General features: G+C 36.8%; 1 protein-coding gene across 3 annotated transcripts in view; it reads right to left on the minus strand.

Moving 5' to 3' along the window:
* Positions 1-18,547, minus strand: part of CENPC (centromere protein C) — a 91,361-nt gene that overhangs the window by 32,587 nt on the left and 40,227 nt on the right. For all 3 annotated transcript variants that reach the window (XR_004044398.3, XM_030880676.3, XM_030880674.3), the window contains exons 9-10: positions 8,034-8,225; positions 2,211-2,472 (exon numbers count right to left, since the gene is read on the minus strand). Coding sequence is in view for 2 of the 3 variants with exons in the window: in XM_030880676.3 (XP_030736536.2) it covers positions 2,211-2,472; positions 8,034-8,225 (454 nt within the window). In the remaining variant the exon portion in view is untranslated. The remainder of the gene's footprint in view (positions 1-2,210; positions 2,473-8,033; positions 8,226-18,547) is intronic.

The following is an 18,547-nucleotide window of genomic DNA, read 5'->3' on the forward strand; positions in this document are numbered from 1 at the left end:
AGACAGTAGGTTAGTGGTTCCGTAGAGTTGCTGGGGAGGGGAACAGGGAGATGATAGCTAAAGGACCCTAATGATGAAAATGTTCTAAAATTGACTATTTTGACGGTTTGCACTATCAGTGAATACAATAAAAACCAATGAATTCTACACGTCATGAGTGAACTATATATGAGTTATACCTCAATAAAGCTGTTAAAAAATCTAATGTAGTAAACTTCTGTTCCAAATGGCTATAGAAATAATATAAAAATTAAGTGCTTATACAAATTTAAAAAAGCTTAGAGAAATTCAAAGATTTCTAGAGGGTAATTGCTTCTTACACTTTAAATGCACTAGCTCTTTAAGATTTTTTTTTTTTCCTAAACGCTTTAAGAGGGGAATAAGGGTGTTAGCTTGTAGTTTAATTAATGACCATGGTTACTAGGTTATAAGAAGCAAAAAATATCACTTTATTCAAGTTAAAATTTTAATATCTGTTACTTGTATAAAGGAGAAGTTCACGTAATATTTTTTCCACGTAATATTTCTAATCAGGAAGACTCCTTAGACAAATTAGACATATTCATATTTTAATGTAATAATGTCTCTTTTTTTTTGCCTTTCCTAAATACGGAACAATAATACTGTTAACATGCTTTTTAAATCTAAATTATCTTTGAGGTTTCCATGAGAGCCACTGAGTAACCACAAAGACTTATCTTCCCACCTTATGGCAAGTAGAATACCAAAATAATTACATATTTGATCTTTTATTTATAGTAAGTAGCTTAATGACTATACAGATTAACTAAACAAATGTCTCAAAGATCTTCCTTTCTATGAATCCAGATACCCAACAGGCTTTCTTAAGTAGATACTGTAGCAACTATCAACTTTGGATATTTCTCATTAGACTAACTCCTTCTCACTGTGCATGAGATAAGATTTGTTTTAGGGGTACTAGCTCAAATTCAGAAACTCAACATAAAAACTCAATTTTTATACCTTAGTATTTCTCTCAACCCATAGCAAAGGCTTATCTGCTTTGTTTAATAAAACAGTTATTTATCATTATTAATACATTCAAGTAAAAACAGTTAGACTAATAAAAGACCTACATATCCAATGACACACTATTTAACCTAAGCGTACCTTCTTCATATGTAAAAAGAGAGCTAACACCTGTCCTATCGACCTCTTAAGATTCTTAATGAAAATCAAATGATATTAAGGAACAAGCTAATATAAATATGGAAGTCTGATATAAGACAGAGAGGGCATTACAAATCAGTGGGGGGAAATTCACTACTCAATGAACTGTTTAGATAGTATGCACTATAATGACATACACTAATGTATTTTAGAGCACTCTATCATTTATTTCAATACATCCCCACCACCTGCAGTTTCTCACACATAATATGTATTATTTTTTTAATGAATGAATGAGTGAATGCTCTATCAAAAAGCAAAAATGCGTAAGAACAATACTTACCTCAATACGTTGTCAGGACTGATGAGAATTTATTGAAAGCATCTAGTGAATACTTGATACATAGTAAGCACTAAAATATGTTAACTAATCATCTTATGGGGATAGAATTAAGATGTATTCCTGATTATTGTAATTACATTAACCTCATTTAAAAGAAAGCAACTCAAATGATACACTTAAAAGTGATTAAGAGGGCTTCCCTGGTGGCGCAGTGGTTGAGAGTCCGCCTGCCTGATGCAGGGGACACGGGTTCGTGCCCCAGTCCGGGAAGATCCCACATGCCGCGGAGCGGCTGGGCCCATGAGCCATGGCCGCTGAGCCTGCATGTCCGGAGCCTGTGCTCCGCAACGGGAGAGGCCACAACAGTGAGAGGCCCGCATACCGCAAAAAAAAAAAAAAAAAAGTGATTAACATGATAAATTTTATGTTATATGTTTTTATCACAATTTTAAAAAAGGGATTGTTAGGCGACAATAATGCTTACCTTATTAAATTTATCACTCACACCCCATGTGCTATATATTATTCCCCATTTTAATATGAGGAAACATTCAGAGTACTATTTTGCCTGAGGTGTCACCCAGCTAATGGCAGAGCGTGGATTTACTAGCAGGTCTGTCAGACTGCAGACTCCTTTATGCTAACATTGCCTCTATATAAATGATTAAATAACATAGACAAATTATTAAATGCCAAACAAAAATAACTGCATTGTACACATAAGAGACATTATTACCTAGAAGGATTAAGGTTTTTCTTCTCAGCTGGGTCTGCCTCACCACTTTCCAATGACTCATTCTGGGAACAACCGGAATCTTTAGCATTTAAAACCTTCTGTGTTCTTGAGCTGCCTTCATCAGTTCTCTTCTGCCTTTTAAATGGAATAGTTTTTTTCCCAGTGTTCTTAGATGATTGGTTTGTTTTTTCAGCAGGTTTTTGTTTACTGTTATGATACAATGACAATTCACTTCTTACTGAAGAATTGCTAGAAAAAGGACCTAAAGGATTAAATGATAACCTAAAGTTAGTATAATGTTTGATTATTTGGCTCACTAAAATACCAACATGATTTATATTTTACATGTAAACACATACACACCCCAATCTCATAGGCTGTATTTGTTTTCTTTTTTTTAAGATTTTTTTTTGATGTGGACCATTTTTAAAGTCTTTATTGAATTTGTTACAATATTGCTTCTGTTTTATGTTTTGTTTTTTTTGGCCCAGAGGCATGTGGAATCTTAGCTCCCCGACCAGGGATCGAACCCGCACCCCCTACGCTGGAAGGCAAAGTCTCAACCACTGGACTGCCAGGGAAGTCCCTCATAGGCTATATTTGTTTTCAAGTTAAATTCATAAACTATGCAGCTCCTCAATTTATAGATACACGTACCAAACCTTTTAAATTTATCACGAGTTTCCAAAACCATCCTCTCTGGCTCTGCCCACTACTCTTCTAGTCATCCTTAAGATCCTGGTATTTCCCCAAGGTCCCAGCTTCATCTTCTCACTCTATCTACCTTCTCTGAGGGACCTATCAACCCATAACTTTAATTACTATCTACATGCTGATATCTGTAATATTCACCTATCACTCTCCCCCAAATCTGCCACTCTGGTTGTATTTCCTATCTTAATGAAAAGTATAACTAACTACCCAGATGCCTAAATCAGAAATCTGAGTCATCCAAGACTCCTGTCCCTATCCACAAGCAATCCCTAAATCCTGTCATTTTACTGTTTTTTTTTAAAATGTCTCTCAAATCCTCTTCTTTTAAGCTCTGCTGCCTGTCATTAGCAGGGCCTTCCCTGCTCCCCCACCCAGTACGCAGGCCTCTCACTGTTGTGCCCTCTCCCGTTGCGGAGCACAGGCTCCGGACGTGCAGGCTCAGTGGCCACGGCTAACGGGCCCAGCCGCTCCGCGGCATGTGGGATCTTCCCGGACTGGGACACGAACCCGTGTCCCCTGCATCGTCGGCAGGCGGACTCTCAACTACTGCGCCACCAGGGAAGCCCTAGCAGGGACTTTTATCATTTCTTATCTGGATCATTAAAACAGCCTCTTAACTGATCTCCTTTCTCTAGGCTTGCCATTCTTCAATCCATCCTTCACACTGCTTCAAGGGATCATCCTTGGAAAACACAAACTGAATCATTACAATCCTGGTTAAAATCTTTTTGTGATTACCTATAGCTTAAGGATCAAGTCTAAATATTTTCAATTCTAATTTATTACTACATCTAGAGTGCTTATTTCATTAATCATAACTCTCAGCACTCTCCTCCAAACAGACAAATCAAAAAAAAAGGCAGTAGTCACTTAGCTGACTCCTAATCCAATCTTCAGGAAGCCTTCTCTAATTCCCAAGGCTAAATTAGGTAGTTTTTTCTCAGTCCTTTGACAATGTTTATCATACATCTGATTGTTTACTTATCATTCTCTTCCAGCAGACTGGCAATCCTTAAGACCAAGATTGATGTTTTATCTATCTTTATATTCCTCATGCCTAACAGCAAGGGCAGGATTATGGTGAAGCAAGAGTAGCCTAGGGTAGAAAAAAATTTTTTCCCAGTTTTACTGGGAAAAAATTGACATATTAACACTGTAAAAGTTTAAGGTACAGAATACAATAATTAATATATGTATATATTGCAAAATGATTATCAGAGAGTATATCTTAAAAGTTCTCATAAGGAAAAAATAAAAATTCTAACTAGGGTGGAAAATTTAAAAAGGTGTTTACTCCAAGTCACTCACACAACCCTAAGACCAAGTGTCCCCTTAAATTTCCCATTCTAGGTTGCTCATTTGCCTCATCTAGACCTGGCCTAGCCTAACACCATTCCTGCCTCACAGTGGAAACTCAATAAATGTTTCTCGACATATATGAAAAAGCAGGAGGGTCACATGTACACTACAGGCAGTAGATCAAGAGTCAAGAAATCTGGGTTCCATTATTTTCCAATTCTAGCACAAAGGTCTATAACCTTAGGGGGAACTTATGTTGCTTTTCTATGCTTCAGACTTAGTTTCTTCTTCCATCAGATAAAGGAGTTTGGTGATCTGTAAGCATTCCTCCACTTCTGTGACTCCCTACTTGATCAGCAACCCAACATGTCTCAGGACTGATACGTTTCAGGTTTTTTTTTTGGTAAATTTTGGAGTTCCAGCATGCTTATCCAAGCTCTGTAAGACTTTTATTAATCCATATATTTACATGTTCATTGACCATAGTAGTTTCCAGCAACGTGGGGCAAAAAGATGAGTTCTCCATAGGAGTAACAGTAGTAGTTAACATTTTAATACTAAGTATATGCCATTTAATACTTATAACAACTTAATGAGGTGGAAGTATTGGTAATCACATTTTACAGAGTGAGAAACTGAAAAAAGTAATCTCAAAGAGGAGGAATCATAATTTGAACTCAGATCTAACTCAAAAATCCAAGAAGAGCTGCAACAGAATAAACATTTCTTACTGGATTACAATTCAGTAATTCGTAGCAACAAGACCTCACAGATACAGTGCCACATATGTACTAGTCTCTCACTCACTGATTTAAATGCCCCACTCGATAGTATCTACATATGTAAATGTTACCTTACCATATACCAATCTTTCCATGATCATCTCCTTTAAAAATTTCTACCAAAACAATAATTGTTTCATATTATACAGAAAAGAGCTGGCATAGCAGGCCTAAAAATGCTATCCTTTGAAAGGCCTGCTTGCAAAGTTAGCCCTTAGCCCTTGGGTAGCGTGTAGGCACTTGAATTTCAGGAGAGCTCCCATCATTTCATAACTGGTAAATGTGATTTAGTGTGCCTAAACTGCTTGTGCAAAAAATATGGTTTATGACGAATACTTGCTTTTCCTTCAGGGAGCCTGTAATTTTAGGACACGCTAGGCAGAGGGTGCCTAGGTGACCATCGCCAATAAAATCTTGGGCACTAAATCTCTAATGAGCTTCCTTGATAAACACTTTACAAACCTGTCAAAACTAGCTAGAGGAACTAAGTGCCTCCTGTATGAATGCACTGGGAGAAGACTCTTGGAAGCTTGCACACGATTTCCTTCAGACTGTCCATGTAACTTTTCTCTGCTGATTTTGCTTTGTATCCTACCACTACAAGGTAACTTCAGACATCCATTATCACCTTTCCCACTTCACTTTTACCTGATGACCCTGCTTACTATTCCACTGAGAAAACAAAAATGTTCAGAAGAGTACATCTTCACTGTGTGGCTGAACTACACTGACTCCATTTTGTCAGTTCCTTCTTAGTCCCACAGTACCATCCCCTTCCCATCAGTGTGACTGAGCTTTAGCCTCCTCAAAAGGAATATGCCCAAGCCAGATATGTTCCCTATCAACTTTTATCCTTGCCTTAATCTGATATGAAAACTGGAAGAATGCCTTTACTGACTCAGATGGTTAAATGAGACCCTCGGAGGGGAGGAAAAGCCCTGGTTCCTATCTGTGCAGATGTGCTTCTCGCTAGTAGTCAGAATCTATTTTTAGCTCTGGCCCCTTTAAATCTCCCTGTACCCCTTTTGGCTGTGCGGAGTGCAGCTGCAAATGCCTCTAGATCATCAACCACCTGATCCTGCCTTTACAACCGAAATAAACTTCATAATTGTACTTTATGGAGTTGCCTGGTTTTTCAGTCTCAAAGTTCCTTCTCAGTTTGGAGGATATTATTCAATGTCTCCACTGCCCAACATTTACCTTCGCACCATCAACTCTACCAACCTATTTCTAAGTGCTGCCATATACCCTGCCTTTTCTCTTTTATATGATATACTGTCCTTGCTCCTGTCTAGAGCTAACCCTTTTACTATGGACTGGACCACACCCTACTCCTTGCCTACACAAGGACTGTGATCCTATATTTATCCTCTACCTTTCTACAAGGTCATTTTAATGAGTAGATAAGCTGATGTAGTAGTATCTTGCATATTAAAAGAGAGAGAGACACCTTCCCTTGACCCCACATCTGCTATGTCCCTTTATCTTACTGTCTTTCCTACCTCACTTCCTACACTCCCTTGAACTCCACCTCCAATCAGGCTTTTGGTCTCATCATTCTACAGAAACAATTTTTATCAAGGTGACCAACAACCTCCATGTTGCCAAAACCATATTGTCAATTCTTAGCTCTCATCTAATTCAGGCCATGAGCAGTTATTTAAAATAGTTCATCACCCAATACTTAAAATGCGTTCATTACTTCACTTCTATAACCCTAAGTTCTCCTCATTTTCCTTTAACCTCACTAACTGCTCCTTTTCAGTCCTTTTGATGGATCTTCCTTTCTCTTCCCTACTCCTAACATTGGAGTCTCCCAGGACTCAATTATTAGCTTTCTTTCTTGTCCAAGTATAGTCTATTACTAGATGATTTCAAGTAGTCCTGAAGTTTTAATGATCACCTCTATATTGATAACTCCCTAATTATATGTCCTCCCAGATCTTTCCCCCCAACTTTAGACTCATTTTATCAAGCTATCTCCTCAATATATCTACTTCGATATCTAATTAACATATTACAACGTAATATCTTGATATCCGTCCCAAATCTGCTTTTCTCATATCTTTCCTCATCTCAGTAAACCTTTCCTCACCTCAGCAAACAGTAGATCCATTCTTCTGCTTGTCCAGGCAGAAAAATCTGAATCATCCTTGAAGCCAGCTCTCATTCCAATTCATCAGTACTTTCTGTGACTTACCTTCAAAAATATCCTGAATCCAACCATTTCCATTCTCTTCCCTCCAACCACCTCCTAACTACTCTCCATGCTTCCATTTTTGCCCAGTCCTAGTTCCCTCCCTACATTGCAGTAATAATAATCCTTTTAAAAGATAAGTCAATCAGGTCACTTTATTGCTTAAAATTGTCCAGCAGCTTCCCAATACACTTTGTCTAAACTCATTATCACAGCCTGCTTCTCGGACTTCATCTGCCCTGGCTTACTCTCTTCTTCAGCCATACTGACTTTTTGACATTCCTCAAGCTTTTCCAGCATGGTCCATCAGTACTTTTATTATACTAATACTGTTACCTTGGTCTGGAATGCTCCACACCAAATTATTTACATGGCTCCCTCCTTCACTTTATTCATATATGTGCTCTGAAAGATCCTAATCAACTCTTACTGCTACCTTTTACAAAAACAATATTCTGCTCCATTCTCCTATCTACTCCCAGCTCTGCCATTTACTTCCCAACTCTAATCTTTATGTGCCTTGTTTTTCTCAATTACCCATCACTGAATGAATTATATATCTATATTGTTGATCTTCCTCCAGTAGAATGTAAGTCCTAAAAGAGCAGCAATTTTTCATTTTTGGTTTTATTCTTCCACAGCTGTATCCCTATATCTAGAATACTGTATATGATAAAGCCTCATAAATATCTTTATAATTAATTGATTTAATATTTCTATTGATAATCCAATTTAAATTTTTACTCATGAGATTTTTCTCCAGAGAATGGGAGTATAAATCAAACATAGAGGCTCTTATAGAATGAACGTAATTTAAATAAAAATACTTACTCTGCTCTGATTTTACCACCCACCAATTAGATGGATGTCTGGAAATTCTTCGACTTCTTGTGACAGTTGAAGTCAATTCTTCAGGTACAATTTTGTTCTTCTTGGACCCATCTGAAAAACGCTTCTTTTTGTGTTCCTTATCTTTTTTCTGATTCTCTGCATGAGGAACATTGGTGCTACCTTTCTTGCTTCCTAAAATAAAGAATAAAAACAATTCAAAATCTACTGCACCAAAGAATATTCAGAAAACCAGAGCAGATTATAAAAAAAAACCTCTCAATTACAGGAACTTCTTAAATTTATTCTGTGGGCTTCTTTTCATCTCTATTTTTTAAGTCACATGTTCTCAATAAAATCTACAACTTTCTCTCAGTTAAATGCAAACTTTTCACATCGCATGATAACTAACATATACTCCTGAATCAAAAAAAAAGTATACTCTGAAAAGGAAAAATGAAATATATGACTCCTTCCACTACTAAAGTCCCCTGTAAAAAAAGGTTAACTACTGCTTTTCTTTTTTAAAATAATTCATGATTTTTGTCAATCTAATTCATGGAAGAGAATATTTTAAGGAAGTTTTCAATAAAGAGATCTTTCCTATATGAAGGAAAAAAGATTGTTTCTTTAAACAGAATTTAAAGAGGAAAAATAATTTTTAAAACAATGAATATGGCAAGCAATAAAAAGCTAATGAAAAGGTTTGGCATCAATAGTAACTTCATTTTACTACACAAGCAGGTAGGTAAGAAAAGATCTAAGAAAAGGGACAGATAAATTCTAGTTTTGTTTTTGAGACTGACAACCAGGAAGAAGGGGAAATCAGAGAAATAGAAGCTATTTTAATACAAATATTGCATCTAAAAGATGTACAACCACCAAAATTAGTTTAAAAATGGAAATTTTCTTTTTTTCAGAAGATTTAAAACATTAGATGTTAGTACATGTAATGAAAAATTTTCTTGACCAATGAGTAGATCAAGAAACTAGGATTTTTGAGTTTCTGACACAAAGATTTCTAAGAGATCCAAAGAAGGAGTTAAAATCATAGCAAGTAGGAAACTCACAGAGTAAATGAACTGCATAAAAGTATATAAGACCAGGGGCAGTGGCCAAGATGGTGGAATAGGAAGACCCTGAGCTCACCTCCTCCCACAGGCACACTAAAATTACAACTATTTACAGAGCAACTATTGATGAGAACAATGTGAAGGCTAGCAGAAAAGACCTCCCACAACAAAAGATATAAAGAAGGAACCACAATAAGACAGGTAGAGATAAGACAGAGTCAAGACCCAGGGTGGGCAACCTACAAACAGGAGGATAATTACAATTGCATGGTTCTTTCCAGGTAGCCACAGGTCTGAGCCCCACACTGGGCTCCCCTGACTAGGATTCCTGTACCAGGAAGACAAGCCCCCCAAAATGTTTGGCTTTGAAGGCCAGTGAGGCTTACTTTCACAAGAACCTGAGGGCTACAGGAAATACATACTCCACTCTTAACAGGCAAAGGCACTGTAATTAAAATGGCAAAATCTCAAATACTCCAAGGCCCAGGGCAGAAGCAGTAATTTGAAAGAAGCCTGTGTCAGAATCACCCACTGATCTTGGAGACCCTCCCAGAGAGGCAGGAGGCAACTGGAGCTACCCTGGGGACACAGACACTAGTTGCAGTCATTTTGGTGAACTTGTTATATCACAAGGACACTGCTGTCAGCAAGCACAATTTTGGAATCCTCTCTCTAGCTTATTAGTGCCAGAACCCAGATCCTCCCACCCGCTGGTTGGCACCGGTCCTGGGATGCCCGAGGCCAAGAAGCTAGCCTAGTGGGGACCCAGCCTTACTCACCAGTGAGCCAGCACTATCCCCTGGACTCCTGGGACCCCACAGCCAACCATCAGGATTCAGCCCTACCCACCGTCAGGCTGACACCAGCTCAAGGAATACCAGGGCTCTACAGCCAAATATCCCAGGACCCAGCTCTGCTCACCAGTGAATGTACACCAGCTCCAGGACACCCTGGGCCTCATAGCCACCCATGTCAGGAACAGGTCCTGCCCACCAGCAGACAACATCCACCCCAGGAACCACCACCCCAGGCCACAGCCCCACACACCAGCAGGCCAACAGTAGCTCCAAGACCGCCAGCACCACACCCAGCTACCCCAGGACCTGGCTCCACCCACCAGCAGCCAGCAGCCTCCACATTATGCAGGGCCAGAAAACCAACCAGATGGGGGCAAGCCTGCCTACCAGTGCACCCACAGTAATCAATCTGCCACAACTGAAGGGCCAACTCAGCCCACACAGGGCACCCCTAGAGCATATGGCTTTGATGACCAGAGGGCAGGTCACTGCTGGGCACCCACTGGACATCTCATAAGGAAGGCCACTTCCCCAAGATTGGAACTGTAACCAACCTACTAAACACATAGAAATAAAAAGAGAATTAGGCAAAATGAGGTGACAGAGGAATATGTTCCAAACAAAGGAACAAGATATAGCCCTAGAAGAACTAAATGAAATGAAGTTAACCCTTTACCCAATAAAAAGTTCAAGATAATGATCTTAATAAAGATGCTCAAAGAACTAGGGAGAATGGATGAACACAGTGAGAAATTAGAAGTTTCTAACAAAGACTTAGAAATTATAAAGAAGAACCAAACAGAGCTGAAGAAATACAATAACTAAAACTAAAAATACACTGGAAGGAATCAACAGCAGATTAGATGCTACAGAGGTATGGATCAGTGAACTGGAAGACAGAGTAGTGGAAATCATTCAAGCTGAAGAGAAAAAATAAAAAGAAATGAGGACAATTTAAGAGATATGTGGGAAAACAACATCAAGTGTACTACCACTCACATTATAAAGGTCCCAGAAAAAGAGAGAGAAAAGGGGCGGAGAACATGAAGACATAATAACTGAAAAGTTCCCTAATGAGGTAAAAGAAACAAATGGTCAGGTTCAGGAAGCACAGAGAGTCCCAAACCAGATCAACCCAAAGAAGACCACAGTAACACACAATGAAATTAAAATGGCATATGACCCAGCAATCCCACTCCTGGGCATACACCCAAACAATTATAGTTTAATTAGAAAAGATACATGAACCCCTATGTTCATAGCAGCACTATTTACAATAGCCAAGGCATGGAAACAACCTAAATGTTCACTGAAAGATGAATGGATAAAGAACATGTTATATGTATACAGAATAGAATATTAGTCATAAAAAAGAATGAAATAATGCCATCTGCAGCAACATGGATGGACCTAGAGATTATCATACTAAGTGAAGTCAGAAAGAGACAAATACCGTATATCACTTCTATGTGAATCTAAAATACAACACAAATGAACATATCTATGAAACAGAAACAGACTCACAGACATAGAGAACAGACTTGTGGCTGACAAGAGGGAGGGGGAGTGGGGAGGGAAGGACTGGGAACTTGGGATTAGCAGATGCAAACTATTACACACAGGATGGATAAACAAGGTCCTACTGTATAGCACAGGGAACTATATTCAGTATCCTGTGATAAACCATAATAGAAAAGAATATGAAAAGAATGTATATATGTATAACTGACTCACTTTGCTGTACAGCAGAAATTAACACAACACTGTAAATCAGCTATACGTCAATAAATTTTTTAGAAAAACAAGTTAAAATGGCCAAAAAAAAAAAAAAAGATTAAAAAGAGAATATTAAGAGCAGCAAGGGAAAAGCAACTAGTTACATACAAGGGCACTTCCATAAGGCTACTGGCTGACTTTTCAGCAGAAATTCTGCAGGCCAGAAGGGAGTAGCACAATATATTTAAAGTGACAAAAGGGAAAAAACCTACAAACAAGATTATCTGGCAAGGCTATCATTCAGATTTGAAAGAGAGATCAAAAGTTTTATCGACAAGCAAAATCTGAAAGAGTTCAGCACCATGAAACCAGGTTTATAAAAAGTGTTAAAGGAACTTTAAGTAGAAAAGGGCACAACTAGGAATATAAAAATCATGAAAGGAAAAATCTCATTGGTAAAGGCAAATATACAGGAAAGGTAGTAGATCAACCACTTATAAACTTAGTAGAAAGGTTAAAGGACAAAAGTAGTAAGTCGTCTATATCCATAACGTAGTTATGGGATAGTAGTTAAAGGATAAATAAAACATGATATATATACGATGTCAAAAAATTTTAAGCACGGTAAATACGGGGTAAAATGCAGGGTTGTTAAAATGCGTTCAAACTTAAGAGATCAGCAACTTAAAATAATCATGTAATACATATAGATTGCTATATATAAATTCCATGTTAACCACAAGCCAAAAAGCCATAACAGACATATACACAAAAAGGTAAAAAGAATCCAAACATAACACTAAAGGTAGACATCAAATCACAAGGGAAGAGAGCAAAAGAAGGAACAAAAAGTAACTACAAAACTATTAACAAAATGGCAACAAATAAATAACTATTAATAATTAAGTGTAAATAGACTAAATGCTCCAGTCAAAAGAAATAAGAGTGACTGAAAAATAAGACCCATATAGATGCTACCTACAAGAGACTCACTTCAGATCTAAAGACACACACAGACTGAGAGTGAGGGAATGGAAAAAGGTGTTCCATGCAAATCAAAAGGAAGCTGGGGTAGCAATACTTATTTCAGACAAAACAGACTTTAAAACAAAAACTCTAACAAGAAACAAAGGACATTATATAATGGTTAAGGGATCAATCCAAGGAGAAGATATAACAATTGTAAATATATATGCATCCAACATTGGAGCACTTAAATATATAAAGCAAATACTAACAGATATAAAGGGAGAAACTGATAGTAAAAATAAGAGTAGGGAAGTGTAAACCCCACTTACATCAATGGACAGATCATCCAGACAGAAAATCAACAAGAAAACACTGGCCTTAAACGACATATTAAATCAGATGGAATTAAAAGATATATACAGAACATTCCATCCAAATTTTGCGTGCCCATGGAACATTCTGCAGGATGGATCACACGGTAGGCCACAAAACAAGTCTCAGTAAACGTAAGAAGACTGCAATCATATTAAGCAACATTTCTGACCACAGCGCTATGAGACTAGAAAACAAGTATAAAAACACAAACATGTGGAGGGGATATGGAAGAAAATAAATAGGGGAGGGAAACTAAGAGGTACAAAGTTCCAGCTGCAAATAAATGAGTCATGGGTATGAAACATACGGTGTTGGAATATAATCAATAACTATGTAACATCTTTGTATGGTGACAGATCTTAACTAGATGTGTCATAGCAATCAGCTTGAAATGTATAGAAATACTGAATCACTATGTTGTGTGACAAGAACTAACACAGTGTTGTAGTCAATTATACTTCAAAAACAAATAATCTCATAGAAAAATACATCAGATCTGTGGTTATCAGAGGTTGTAGGGGTGGAAGGAGAATTGTATGAAGGCAATCAAAAGGTACAAACTTCCAATTATAACAAATAATTACTAGAAATGTAATGTACAACATGATAAATATAATTAATACTGCTGTACATTATGTATGACAGTTGTTAAGAGAATAAATCCAAAGAGTTCTCATCACAAGGAAAACAATTTTTTTCCACTTCCTTAATTCTATATCTGTATGAAATGACAGATGTTCACTAAGCTTACTGTGGTAATCATTTCATGATGTATGTAAGTGAAATCATTATGCTGTATACTTTAAACTTATATAGTGTTGTATGTCAATGATATCTCAATAAAACTGGAAGAAAAAACAAACAGAAAATAGTATATAAGGCCAACAGAGTAGGCATATATAACCACATAATTAAGTATTAAATTATACAGAATAAAAAGAAGAAAGGACAGCATAATAGGGGTTGAAATCTGGACATACAAGACTAGAGCTATCACTAAGAAGGTAAATTTGGGGAACTAATTCAGACAGAGTTGATATCTAATGCAAAGAAAAAATGTTCTCAAGGTATGAATGTAAAGGAAGAACAGAAGGAAAACTATTAAACTTGGGAAATATAGAGACCGTCATCAAAATTTATAGATGAAATGAGAAAAAGTAATCAATAAAAAGATAGAGAAGGAAATCAAACAAAGAACATGGAGAACCAGAATATTACAGTATCAGAAGTTAGCTGGTGCTTAATTAGGCTAGAATGAAAACTACATCTTAGTCATCTTTATTACCTATAACATATAACATTATGTCTGGTACACAGGCTCTCAATAAATACGCATTAAAATAATGAATTCAGGTTGAAGCCTATATTTCACTAGGCCGTGATACTGGCAAAACTGCTACCCAGCATGAGCTATTTTAGATACTATCTAAATTTTGATACTCAAAATGTAGTTCACAAAAAAAAAATGTGGTTCACAAACCAGCTATACCAGCATCACCTGGAATAGACTGTTTACAAATACAGAATCTTGGGTCCCACCCCAGACCTACTAAATCAGTTTATTAATCAGTATTTTAACAAGACCCTCAGTGAATTCAAATGCACATGCAAATATGAAAAGCACTGTTCTAGGTGCTTTAGTCATTCTCCCAGTTAAATTTGACTGGGGAGTAGAGGGATAAAGGATAAAATGAGCCAAATTCTGTCATGAATTTGAATCTCTAAGGAGAGCAGTATCACTCTCTGATTCTACTTTAGAAATAAGTTACAGAATTTGGCAGTACTTTAAATTTGGGATAAAATACTGATAACAGAGAACTGATTCATGCTTATAAGGTATATTCACCTTAATTATACTGAACCAGGCACAAAAATTTTAATTAAAAAAAGAAAATAATCTATTTTACCAATATTATGCTTAATAGTATCAACCAATACTTTCGAAGTGATGATAATGGAAGACATTAGAAGAGTTACCACAAAGTAAACCTTGTCAGTAAATAAGATCTTTTAGGGAGTAGATATAGAAAATAATAAAGAGTCAATTTACAAAACACTAAAGCAAGAATGAGAACTTTCAACATGGTTGACAGTGATTAGTAGTTTAAGGAATTATTTGTACAACAGCAAGAATCCTCACTGATGAGCATCATTTTCCAGCCCCTCTCCAATCTCATCTCTCTTCTCCAACTTCTTTTCTTCTATTTCTTCCCTTCTTGTTCCTCCCTTACGCTTCTCAAAAATATCCTCAGGAACTGCTCTAACAAGTGAGAGGTGCTTATGATGACAGAGATTATTGTCCATGTTCATGAATTGACTCAAACACTAATGTGAATAATGATTTAAAGCAAAAGAATGTGAGGGGGAAAATGTTATCATCAAAGATTTATTCAGACAGTGATATAGGAAAAAAAAATCTTACAAAGTAAAAAACAAACCAATTAAGAACATCATTTCAGAATCCAGTTCCAGATCAGGAAAGGTTAAAAACTGAATGACAACAAATTTAGGAAACTAATAAAAAAGCAACACATACAGGAAATAAAGCTGATATATGAAACAGCTGGTAATGTGAAGAGAGGTGACTTAGAACTGAGGAGACATATGTCATAAGCAGGGAAACAACCAGAAAAGAGGTGACTACTGTAGAAAATTTTGTATATTTATATGTACAGGAATAGGATTCTGAAGGTGGGCATTTTTAAATAAACACAGCAAAAATATTCATTCAAAATAGAGTAATACTTCTGTCACTGTTGATAATATATTCCAGTGACTCACAGAAATGCTAAGGCTAAGATACGGGGGCTATTTTAGGAATAGGACAGATATAGTCCCTGTTCTCATGGAGCTCTCAGTCCAGACTCTAGAGTACAAGACAAATTCAGCAAGTAATTATATGTCTGAAAATGAAGAGTGCTATTAGAGCAAATATAGGAACATACCAGGTTGAGGGATAATTATCAAGTAAAGTGATATTTAAATCGAGTACAAAGTTTGGTAAGGAACCCAGAGTATATTTAGGAAAAATTTTCTAACTAAAAGGAAGAGGGCTTCCCTGGTGGCGCAGTGGTTAAGAATCCGCCTGCCAATGCAGGGGACATGGGTTCGAGCCCTGGTCTGGGAAGATCCCACATGCCACGGAGCAACTAAACCCGTGCGCCAGCACTACTGAGCCTGTGCTCTAGACCCCGCGAGCCACAACTACTGAAGCCCATGCACCTAGAGCCTGTGCTCCGCAACAAGAAGCCACGGCAGTGAGAAGCCCATGCACCGCAACGAAGAGTAGCCCCCGTTCGCCGCAACTAGAGAAAGCGCGTGCGCAGCAACAAAGACCCAGTGCAGCCAAAAATAAATTAATTAATTAATTTTTTTTTAAAAAAAGGAAGGGCATATTTAAAGGCCCACTTGTGAAAGTGGTCTGTTCATGGAACTGGAAAAATTTCATTATAAAGCAACCCAGGAGATGAATCTGGAGAGGAAGAGAAAAGTGAGAGGGTATATGCATAAACTGCTACAATACTCTAAGAAATAAATTACTCTAGTTTCGCTAAGGGGAGTAGCAGGAGGAATGGAGAGAAATAACAGATTTGAAAGCTACTTAGGAAGAAATCAAAAGACTTACTGACTTATATGGTTTGCTAGGTAAAGAAAACAGGAGCTAAAGATGAATCAGATTTCTTTCTTGAGCTAATAGATTTATTATGGCTCCATTTATGAAGATACTGAAAACGAGAGGAGGAAGAAGTTTGGAGGAATTTAGTTTCCAGCATGTTCAGCTTGAGAAGCCTGTGAGACAACAAAAGTAGAAAAGTTAATTTGCTCAATCCAGGTCATCAGTTTAGGCATTACCAGAGTATGTCAAGTGCTTGTGAACTAAAGGAAAATTATCCTCAGAGTAAAATATCTTTGGAATTAAATTATCTCAATATTTTTAGTCTTTGAAAACTGATGTGGTTGGCAGAATAACAGCCTCCTAAAGATGCACCCACCCTAATCACAAAATCTGTGAAAATATTATCTTACGTGGCAAGAGACTTTAGAGATATGATTAAGGTTATAAACCTTAAAATAGTGAGATTATGCTGGATTATCCAGGTTGGCCCAATCTAATGACATGTACCCCTAAAAGCTGTGGTAAGAGGGAGAGAGATGGGATGATGGAAGAGAGGCAAGAGAAATTTGAAACAATAAAAAGGCTGGCATTGCGGGTTTTGAGGATGTGAAAGGGGAGCCATAATTTAAGGAACATAGGTGATTTCAAGAAGGTAGAAAAAGCAAGGAAACAGATCCTCTCCTAGAACCACCAAAAAGGAACAAAAAACCTTGTCAACACCTGGATTTTGCCCCAGTAAATTCCATTTCAGACTCCTGACTCACAGAACGGTAAGATAATAAATGTGTGCTGTTTTAAGTCACTAAGTATGTAGTAAGTTGTTATGAGAGCAAAAGGAAATTAATACAGAATGCTATATTCACTAATGAACCTAGATAAGAAAAATTTAATATACATGAAAATTAGTGTACAATATATAGCAAGTACTCAATAAGTCTTCAACAATAGTTTCAGAGAGTATCTTGCAAGTACACTTTCTTGATGTAATGTTTTTTCCTAAGAAATTATAGATAAATCAAAATTTTGTACCTTCAAATTTTGTGAATTCATATTCTACTTAAAGAACTAGTAAGAAAACTGCTTTCTTGTAATGTTAACTATCACCTTCAGTTTAGTCAGATTCTCCATGTTGTATTTCCTTAAAATGAACAACTGCTAACAAGAAACTGAAATAAGCAAAAAAATAAAGAATAATTCCAATAAAAAAGATGTGGTGCATGTCTGACATTTATAAGAGGGCCACAAAATAGGTCACTTTTCCTTCTATTCTAAGCAGAATTTTTCAAATATGCAAAGGCACATACAGGCAAAATTGAAGTCTGACAACTATTATTTCAGGTGATATAAAGTCTATGTTATAGACTATACAAAAAGAAAGCTAAAATAACTGAGTGGTAAATATATTAAAGTGGAATTTTTTAAATTAAAAACTAGCTTAAATATTGTGCTTTAATATACTCTCTCTTCCCTCTATATACACAACAGAGTATAGTATATTTAGAACCTGCAGGCGCAAAAACATTTTTGGTCAAGAAAATTTCCCCATTAAATAACAGTTTTTCCATTTGAACATCAAAAACGTTTTCACTTATTTCAAAACTTCTTGATACAGCTGAGAAAATATGGGCTCTATGTTGGGACAGATCCTGGACCAATATTTAACTTCTTTTGAGTGTTATCTCCTACCATATAGGATTGTTGAGAAGGATTAAATTATATTATGCACACATGAAGTGCAATTACATTTGGTAAGTGTTTTCTATTCCATTAACTATTCTGGAGAAAATTCTTTCTGTAAAAAATACCTTTTCTCTCTATTATTTAAAAAATGATATATTTCAACACACATTTATGATAAAAACTCTCCAGAAAGTGGGCATAAAGGGAACATTCCTCAACATAACAAAGGCCATATATGACAAACCCACAGCCAACACCATACTCAACAGTGAAAAGCTGAAAGCACTTCCT

The sequence above is a fragment of the Globicephala melas genome, chromosome 5 (assembly GCF_963455315.2).
Source record: "Globicephala melas chromosome 5, mGloMel1.2, whole genome shotgun sequence".
NCBI classification, from domain to species: domain Eukaryota; kingdom Metazoa; phylum Chordata; class Mammalia; order Artiodactyla; family Delphinidae; genus Globicephala; species Globicephala melas.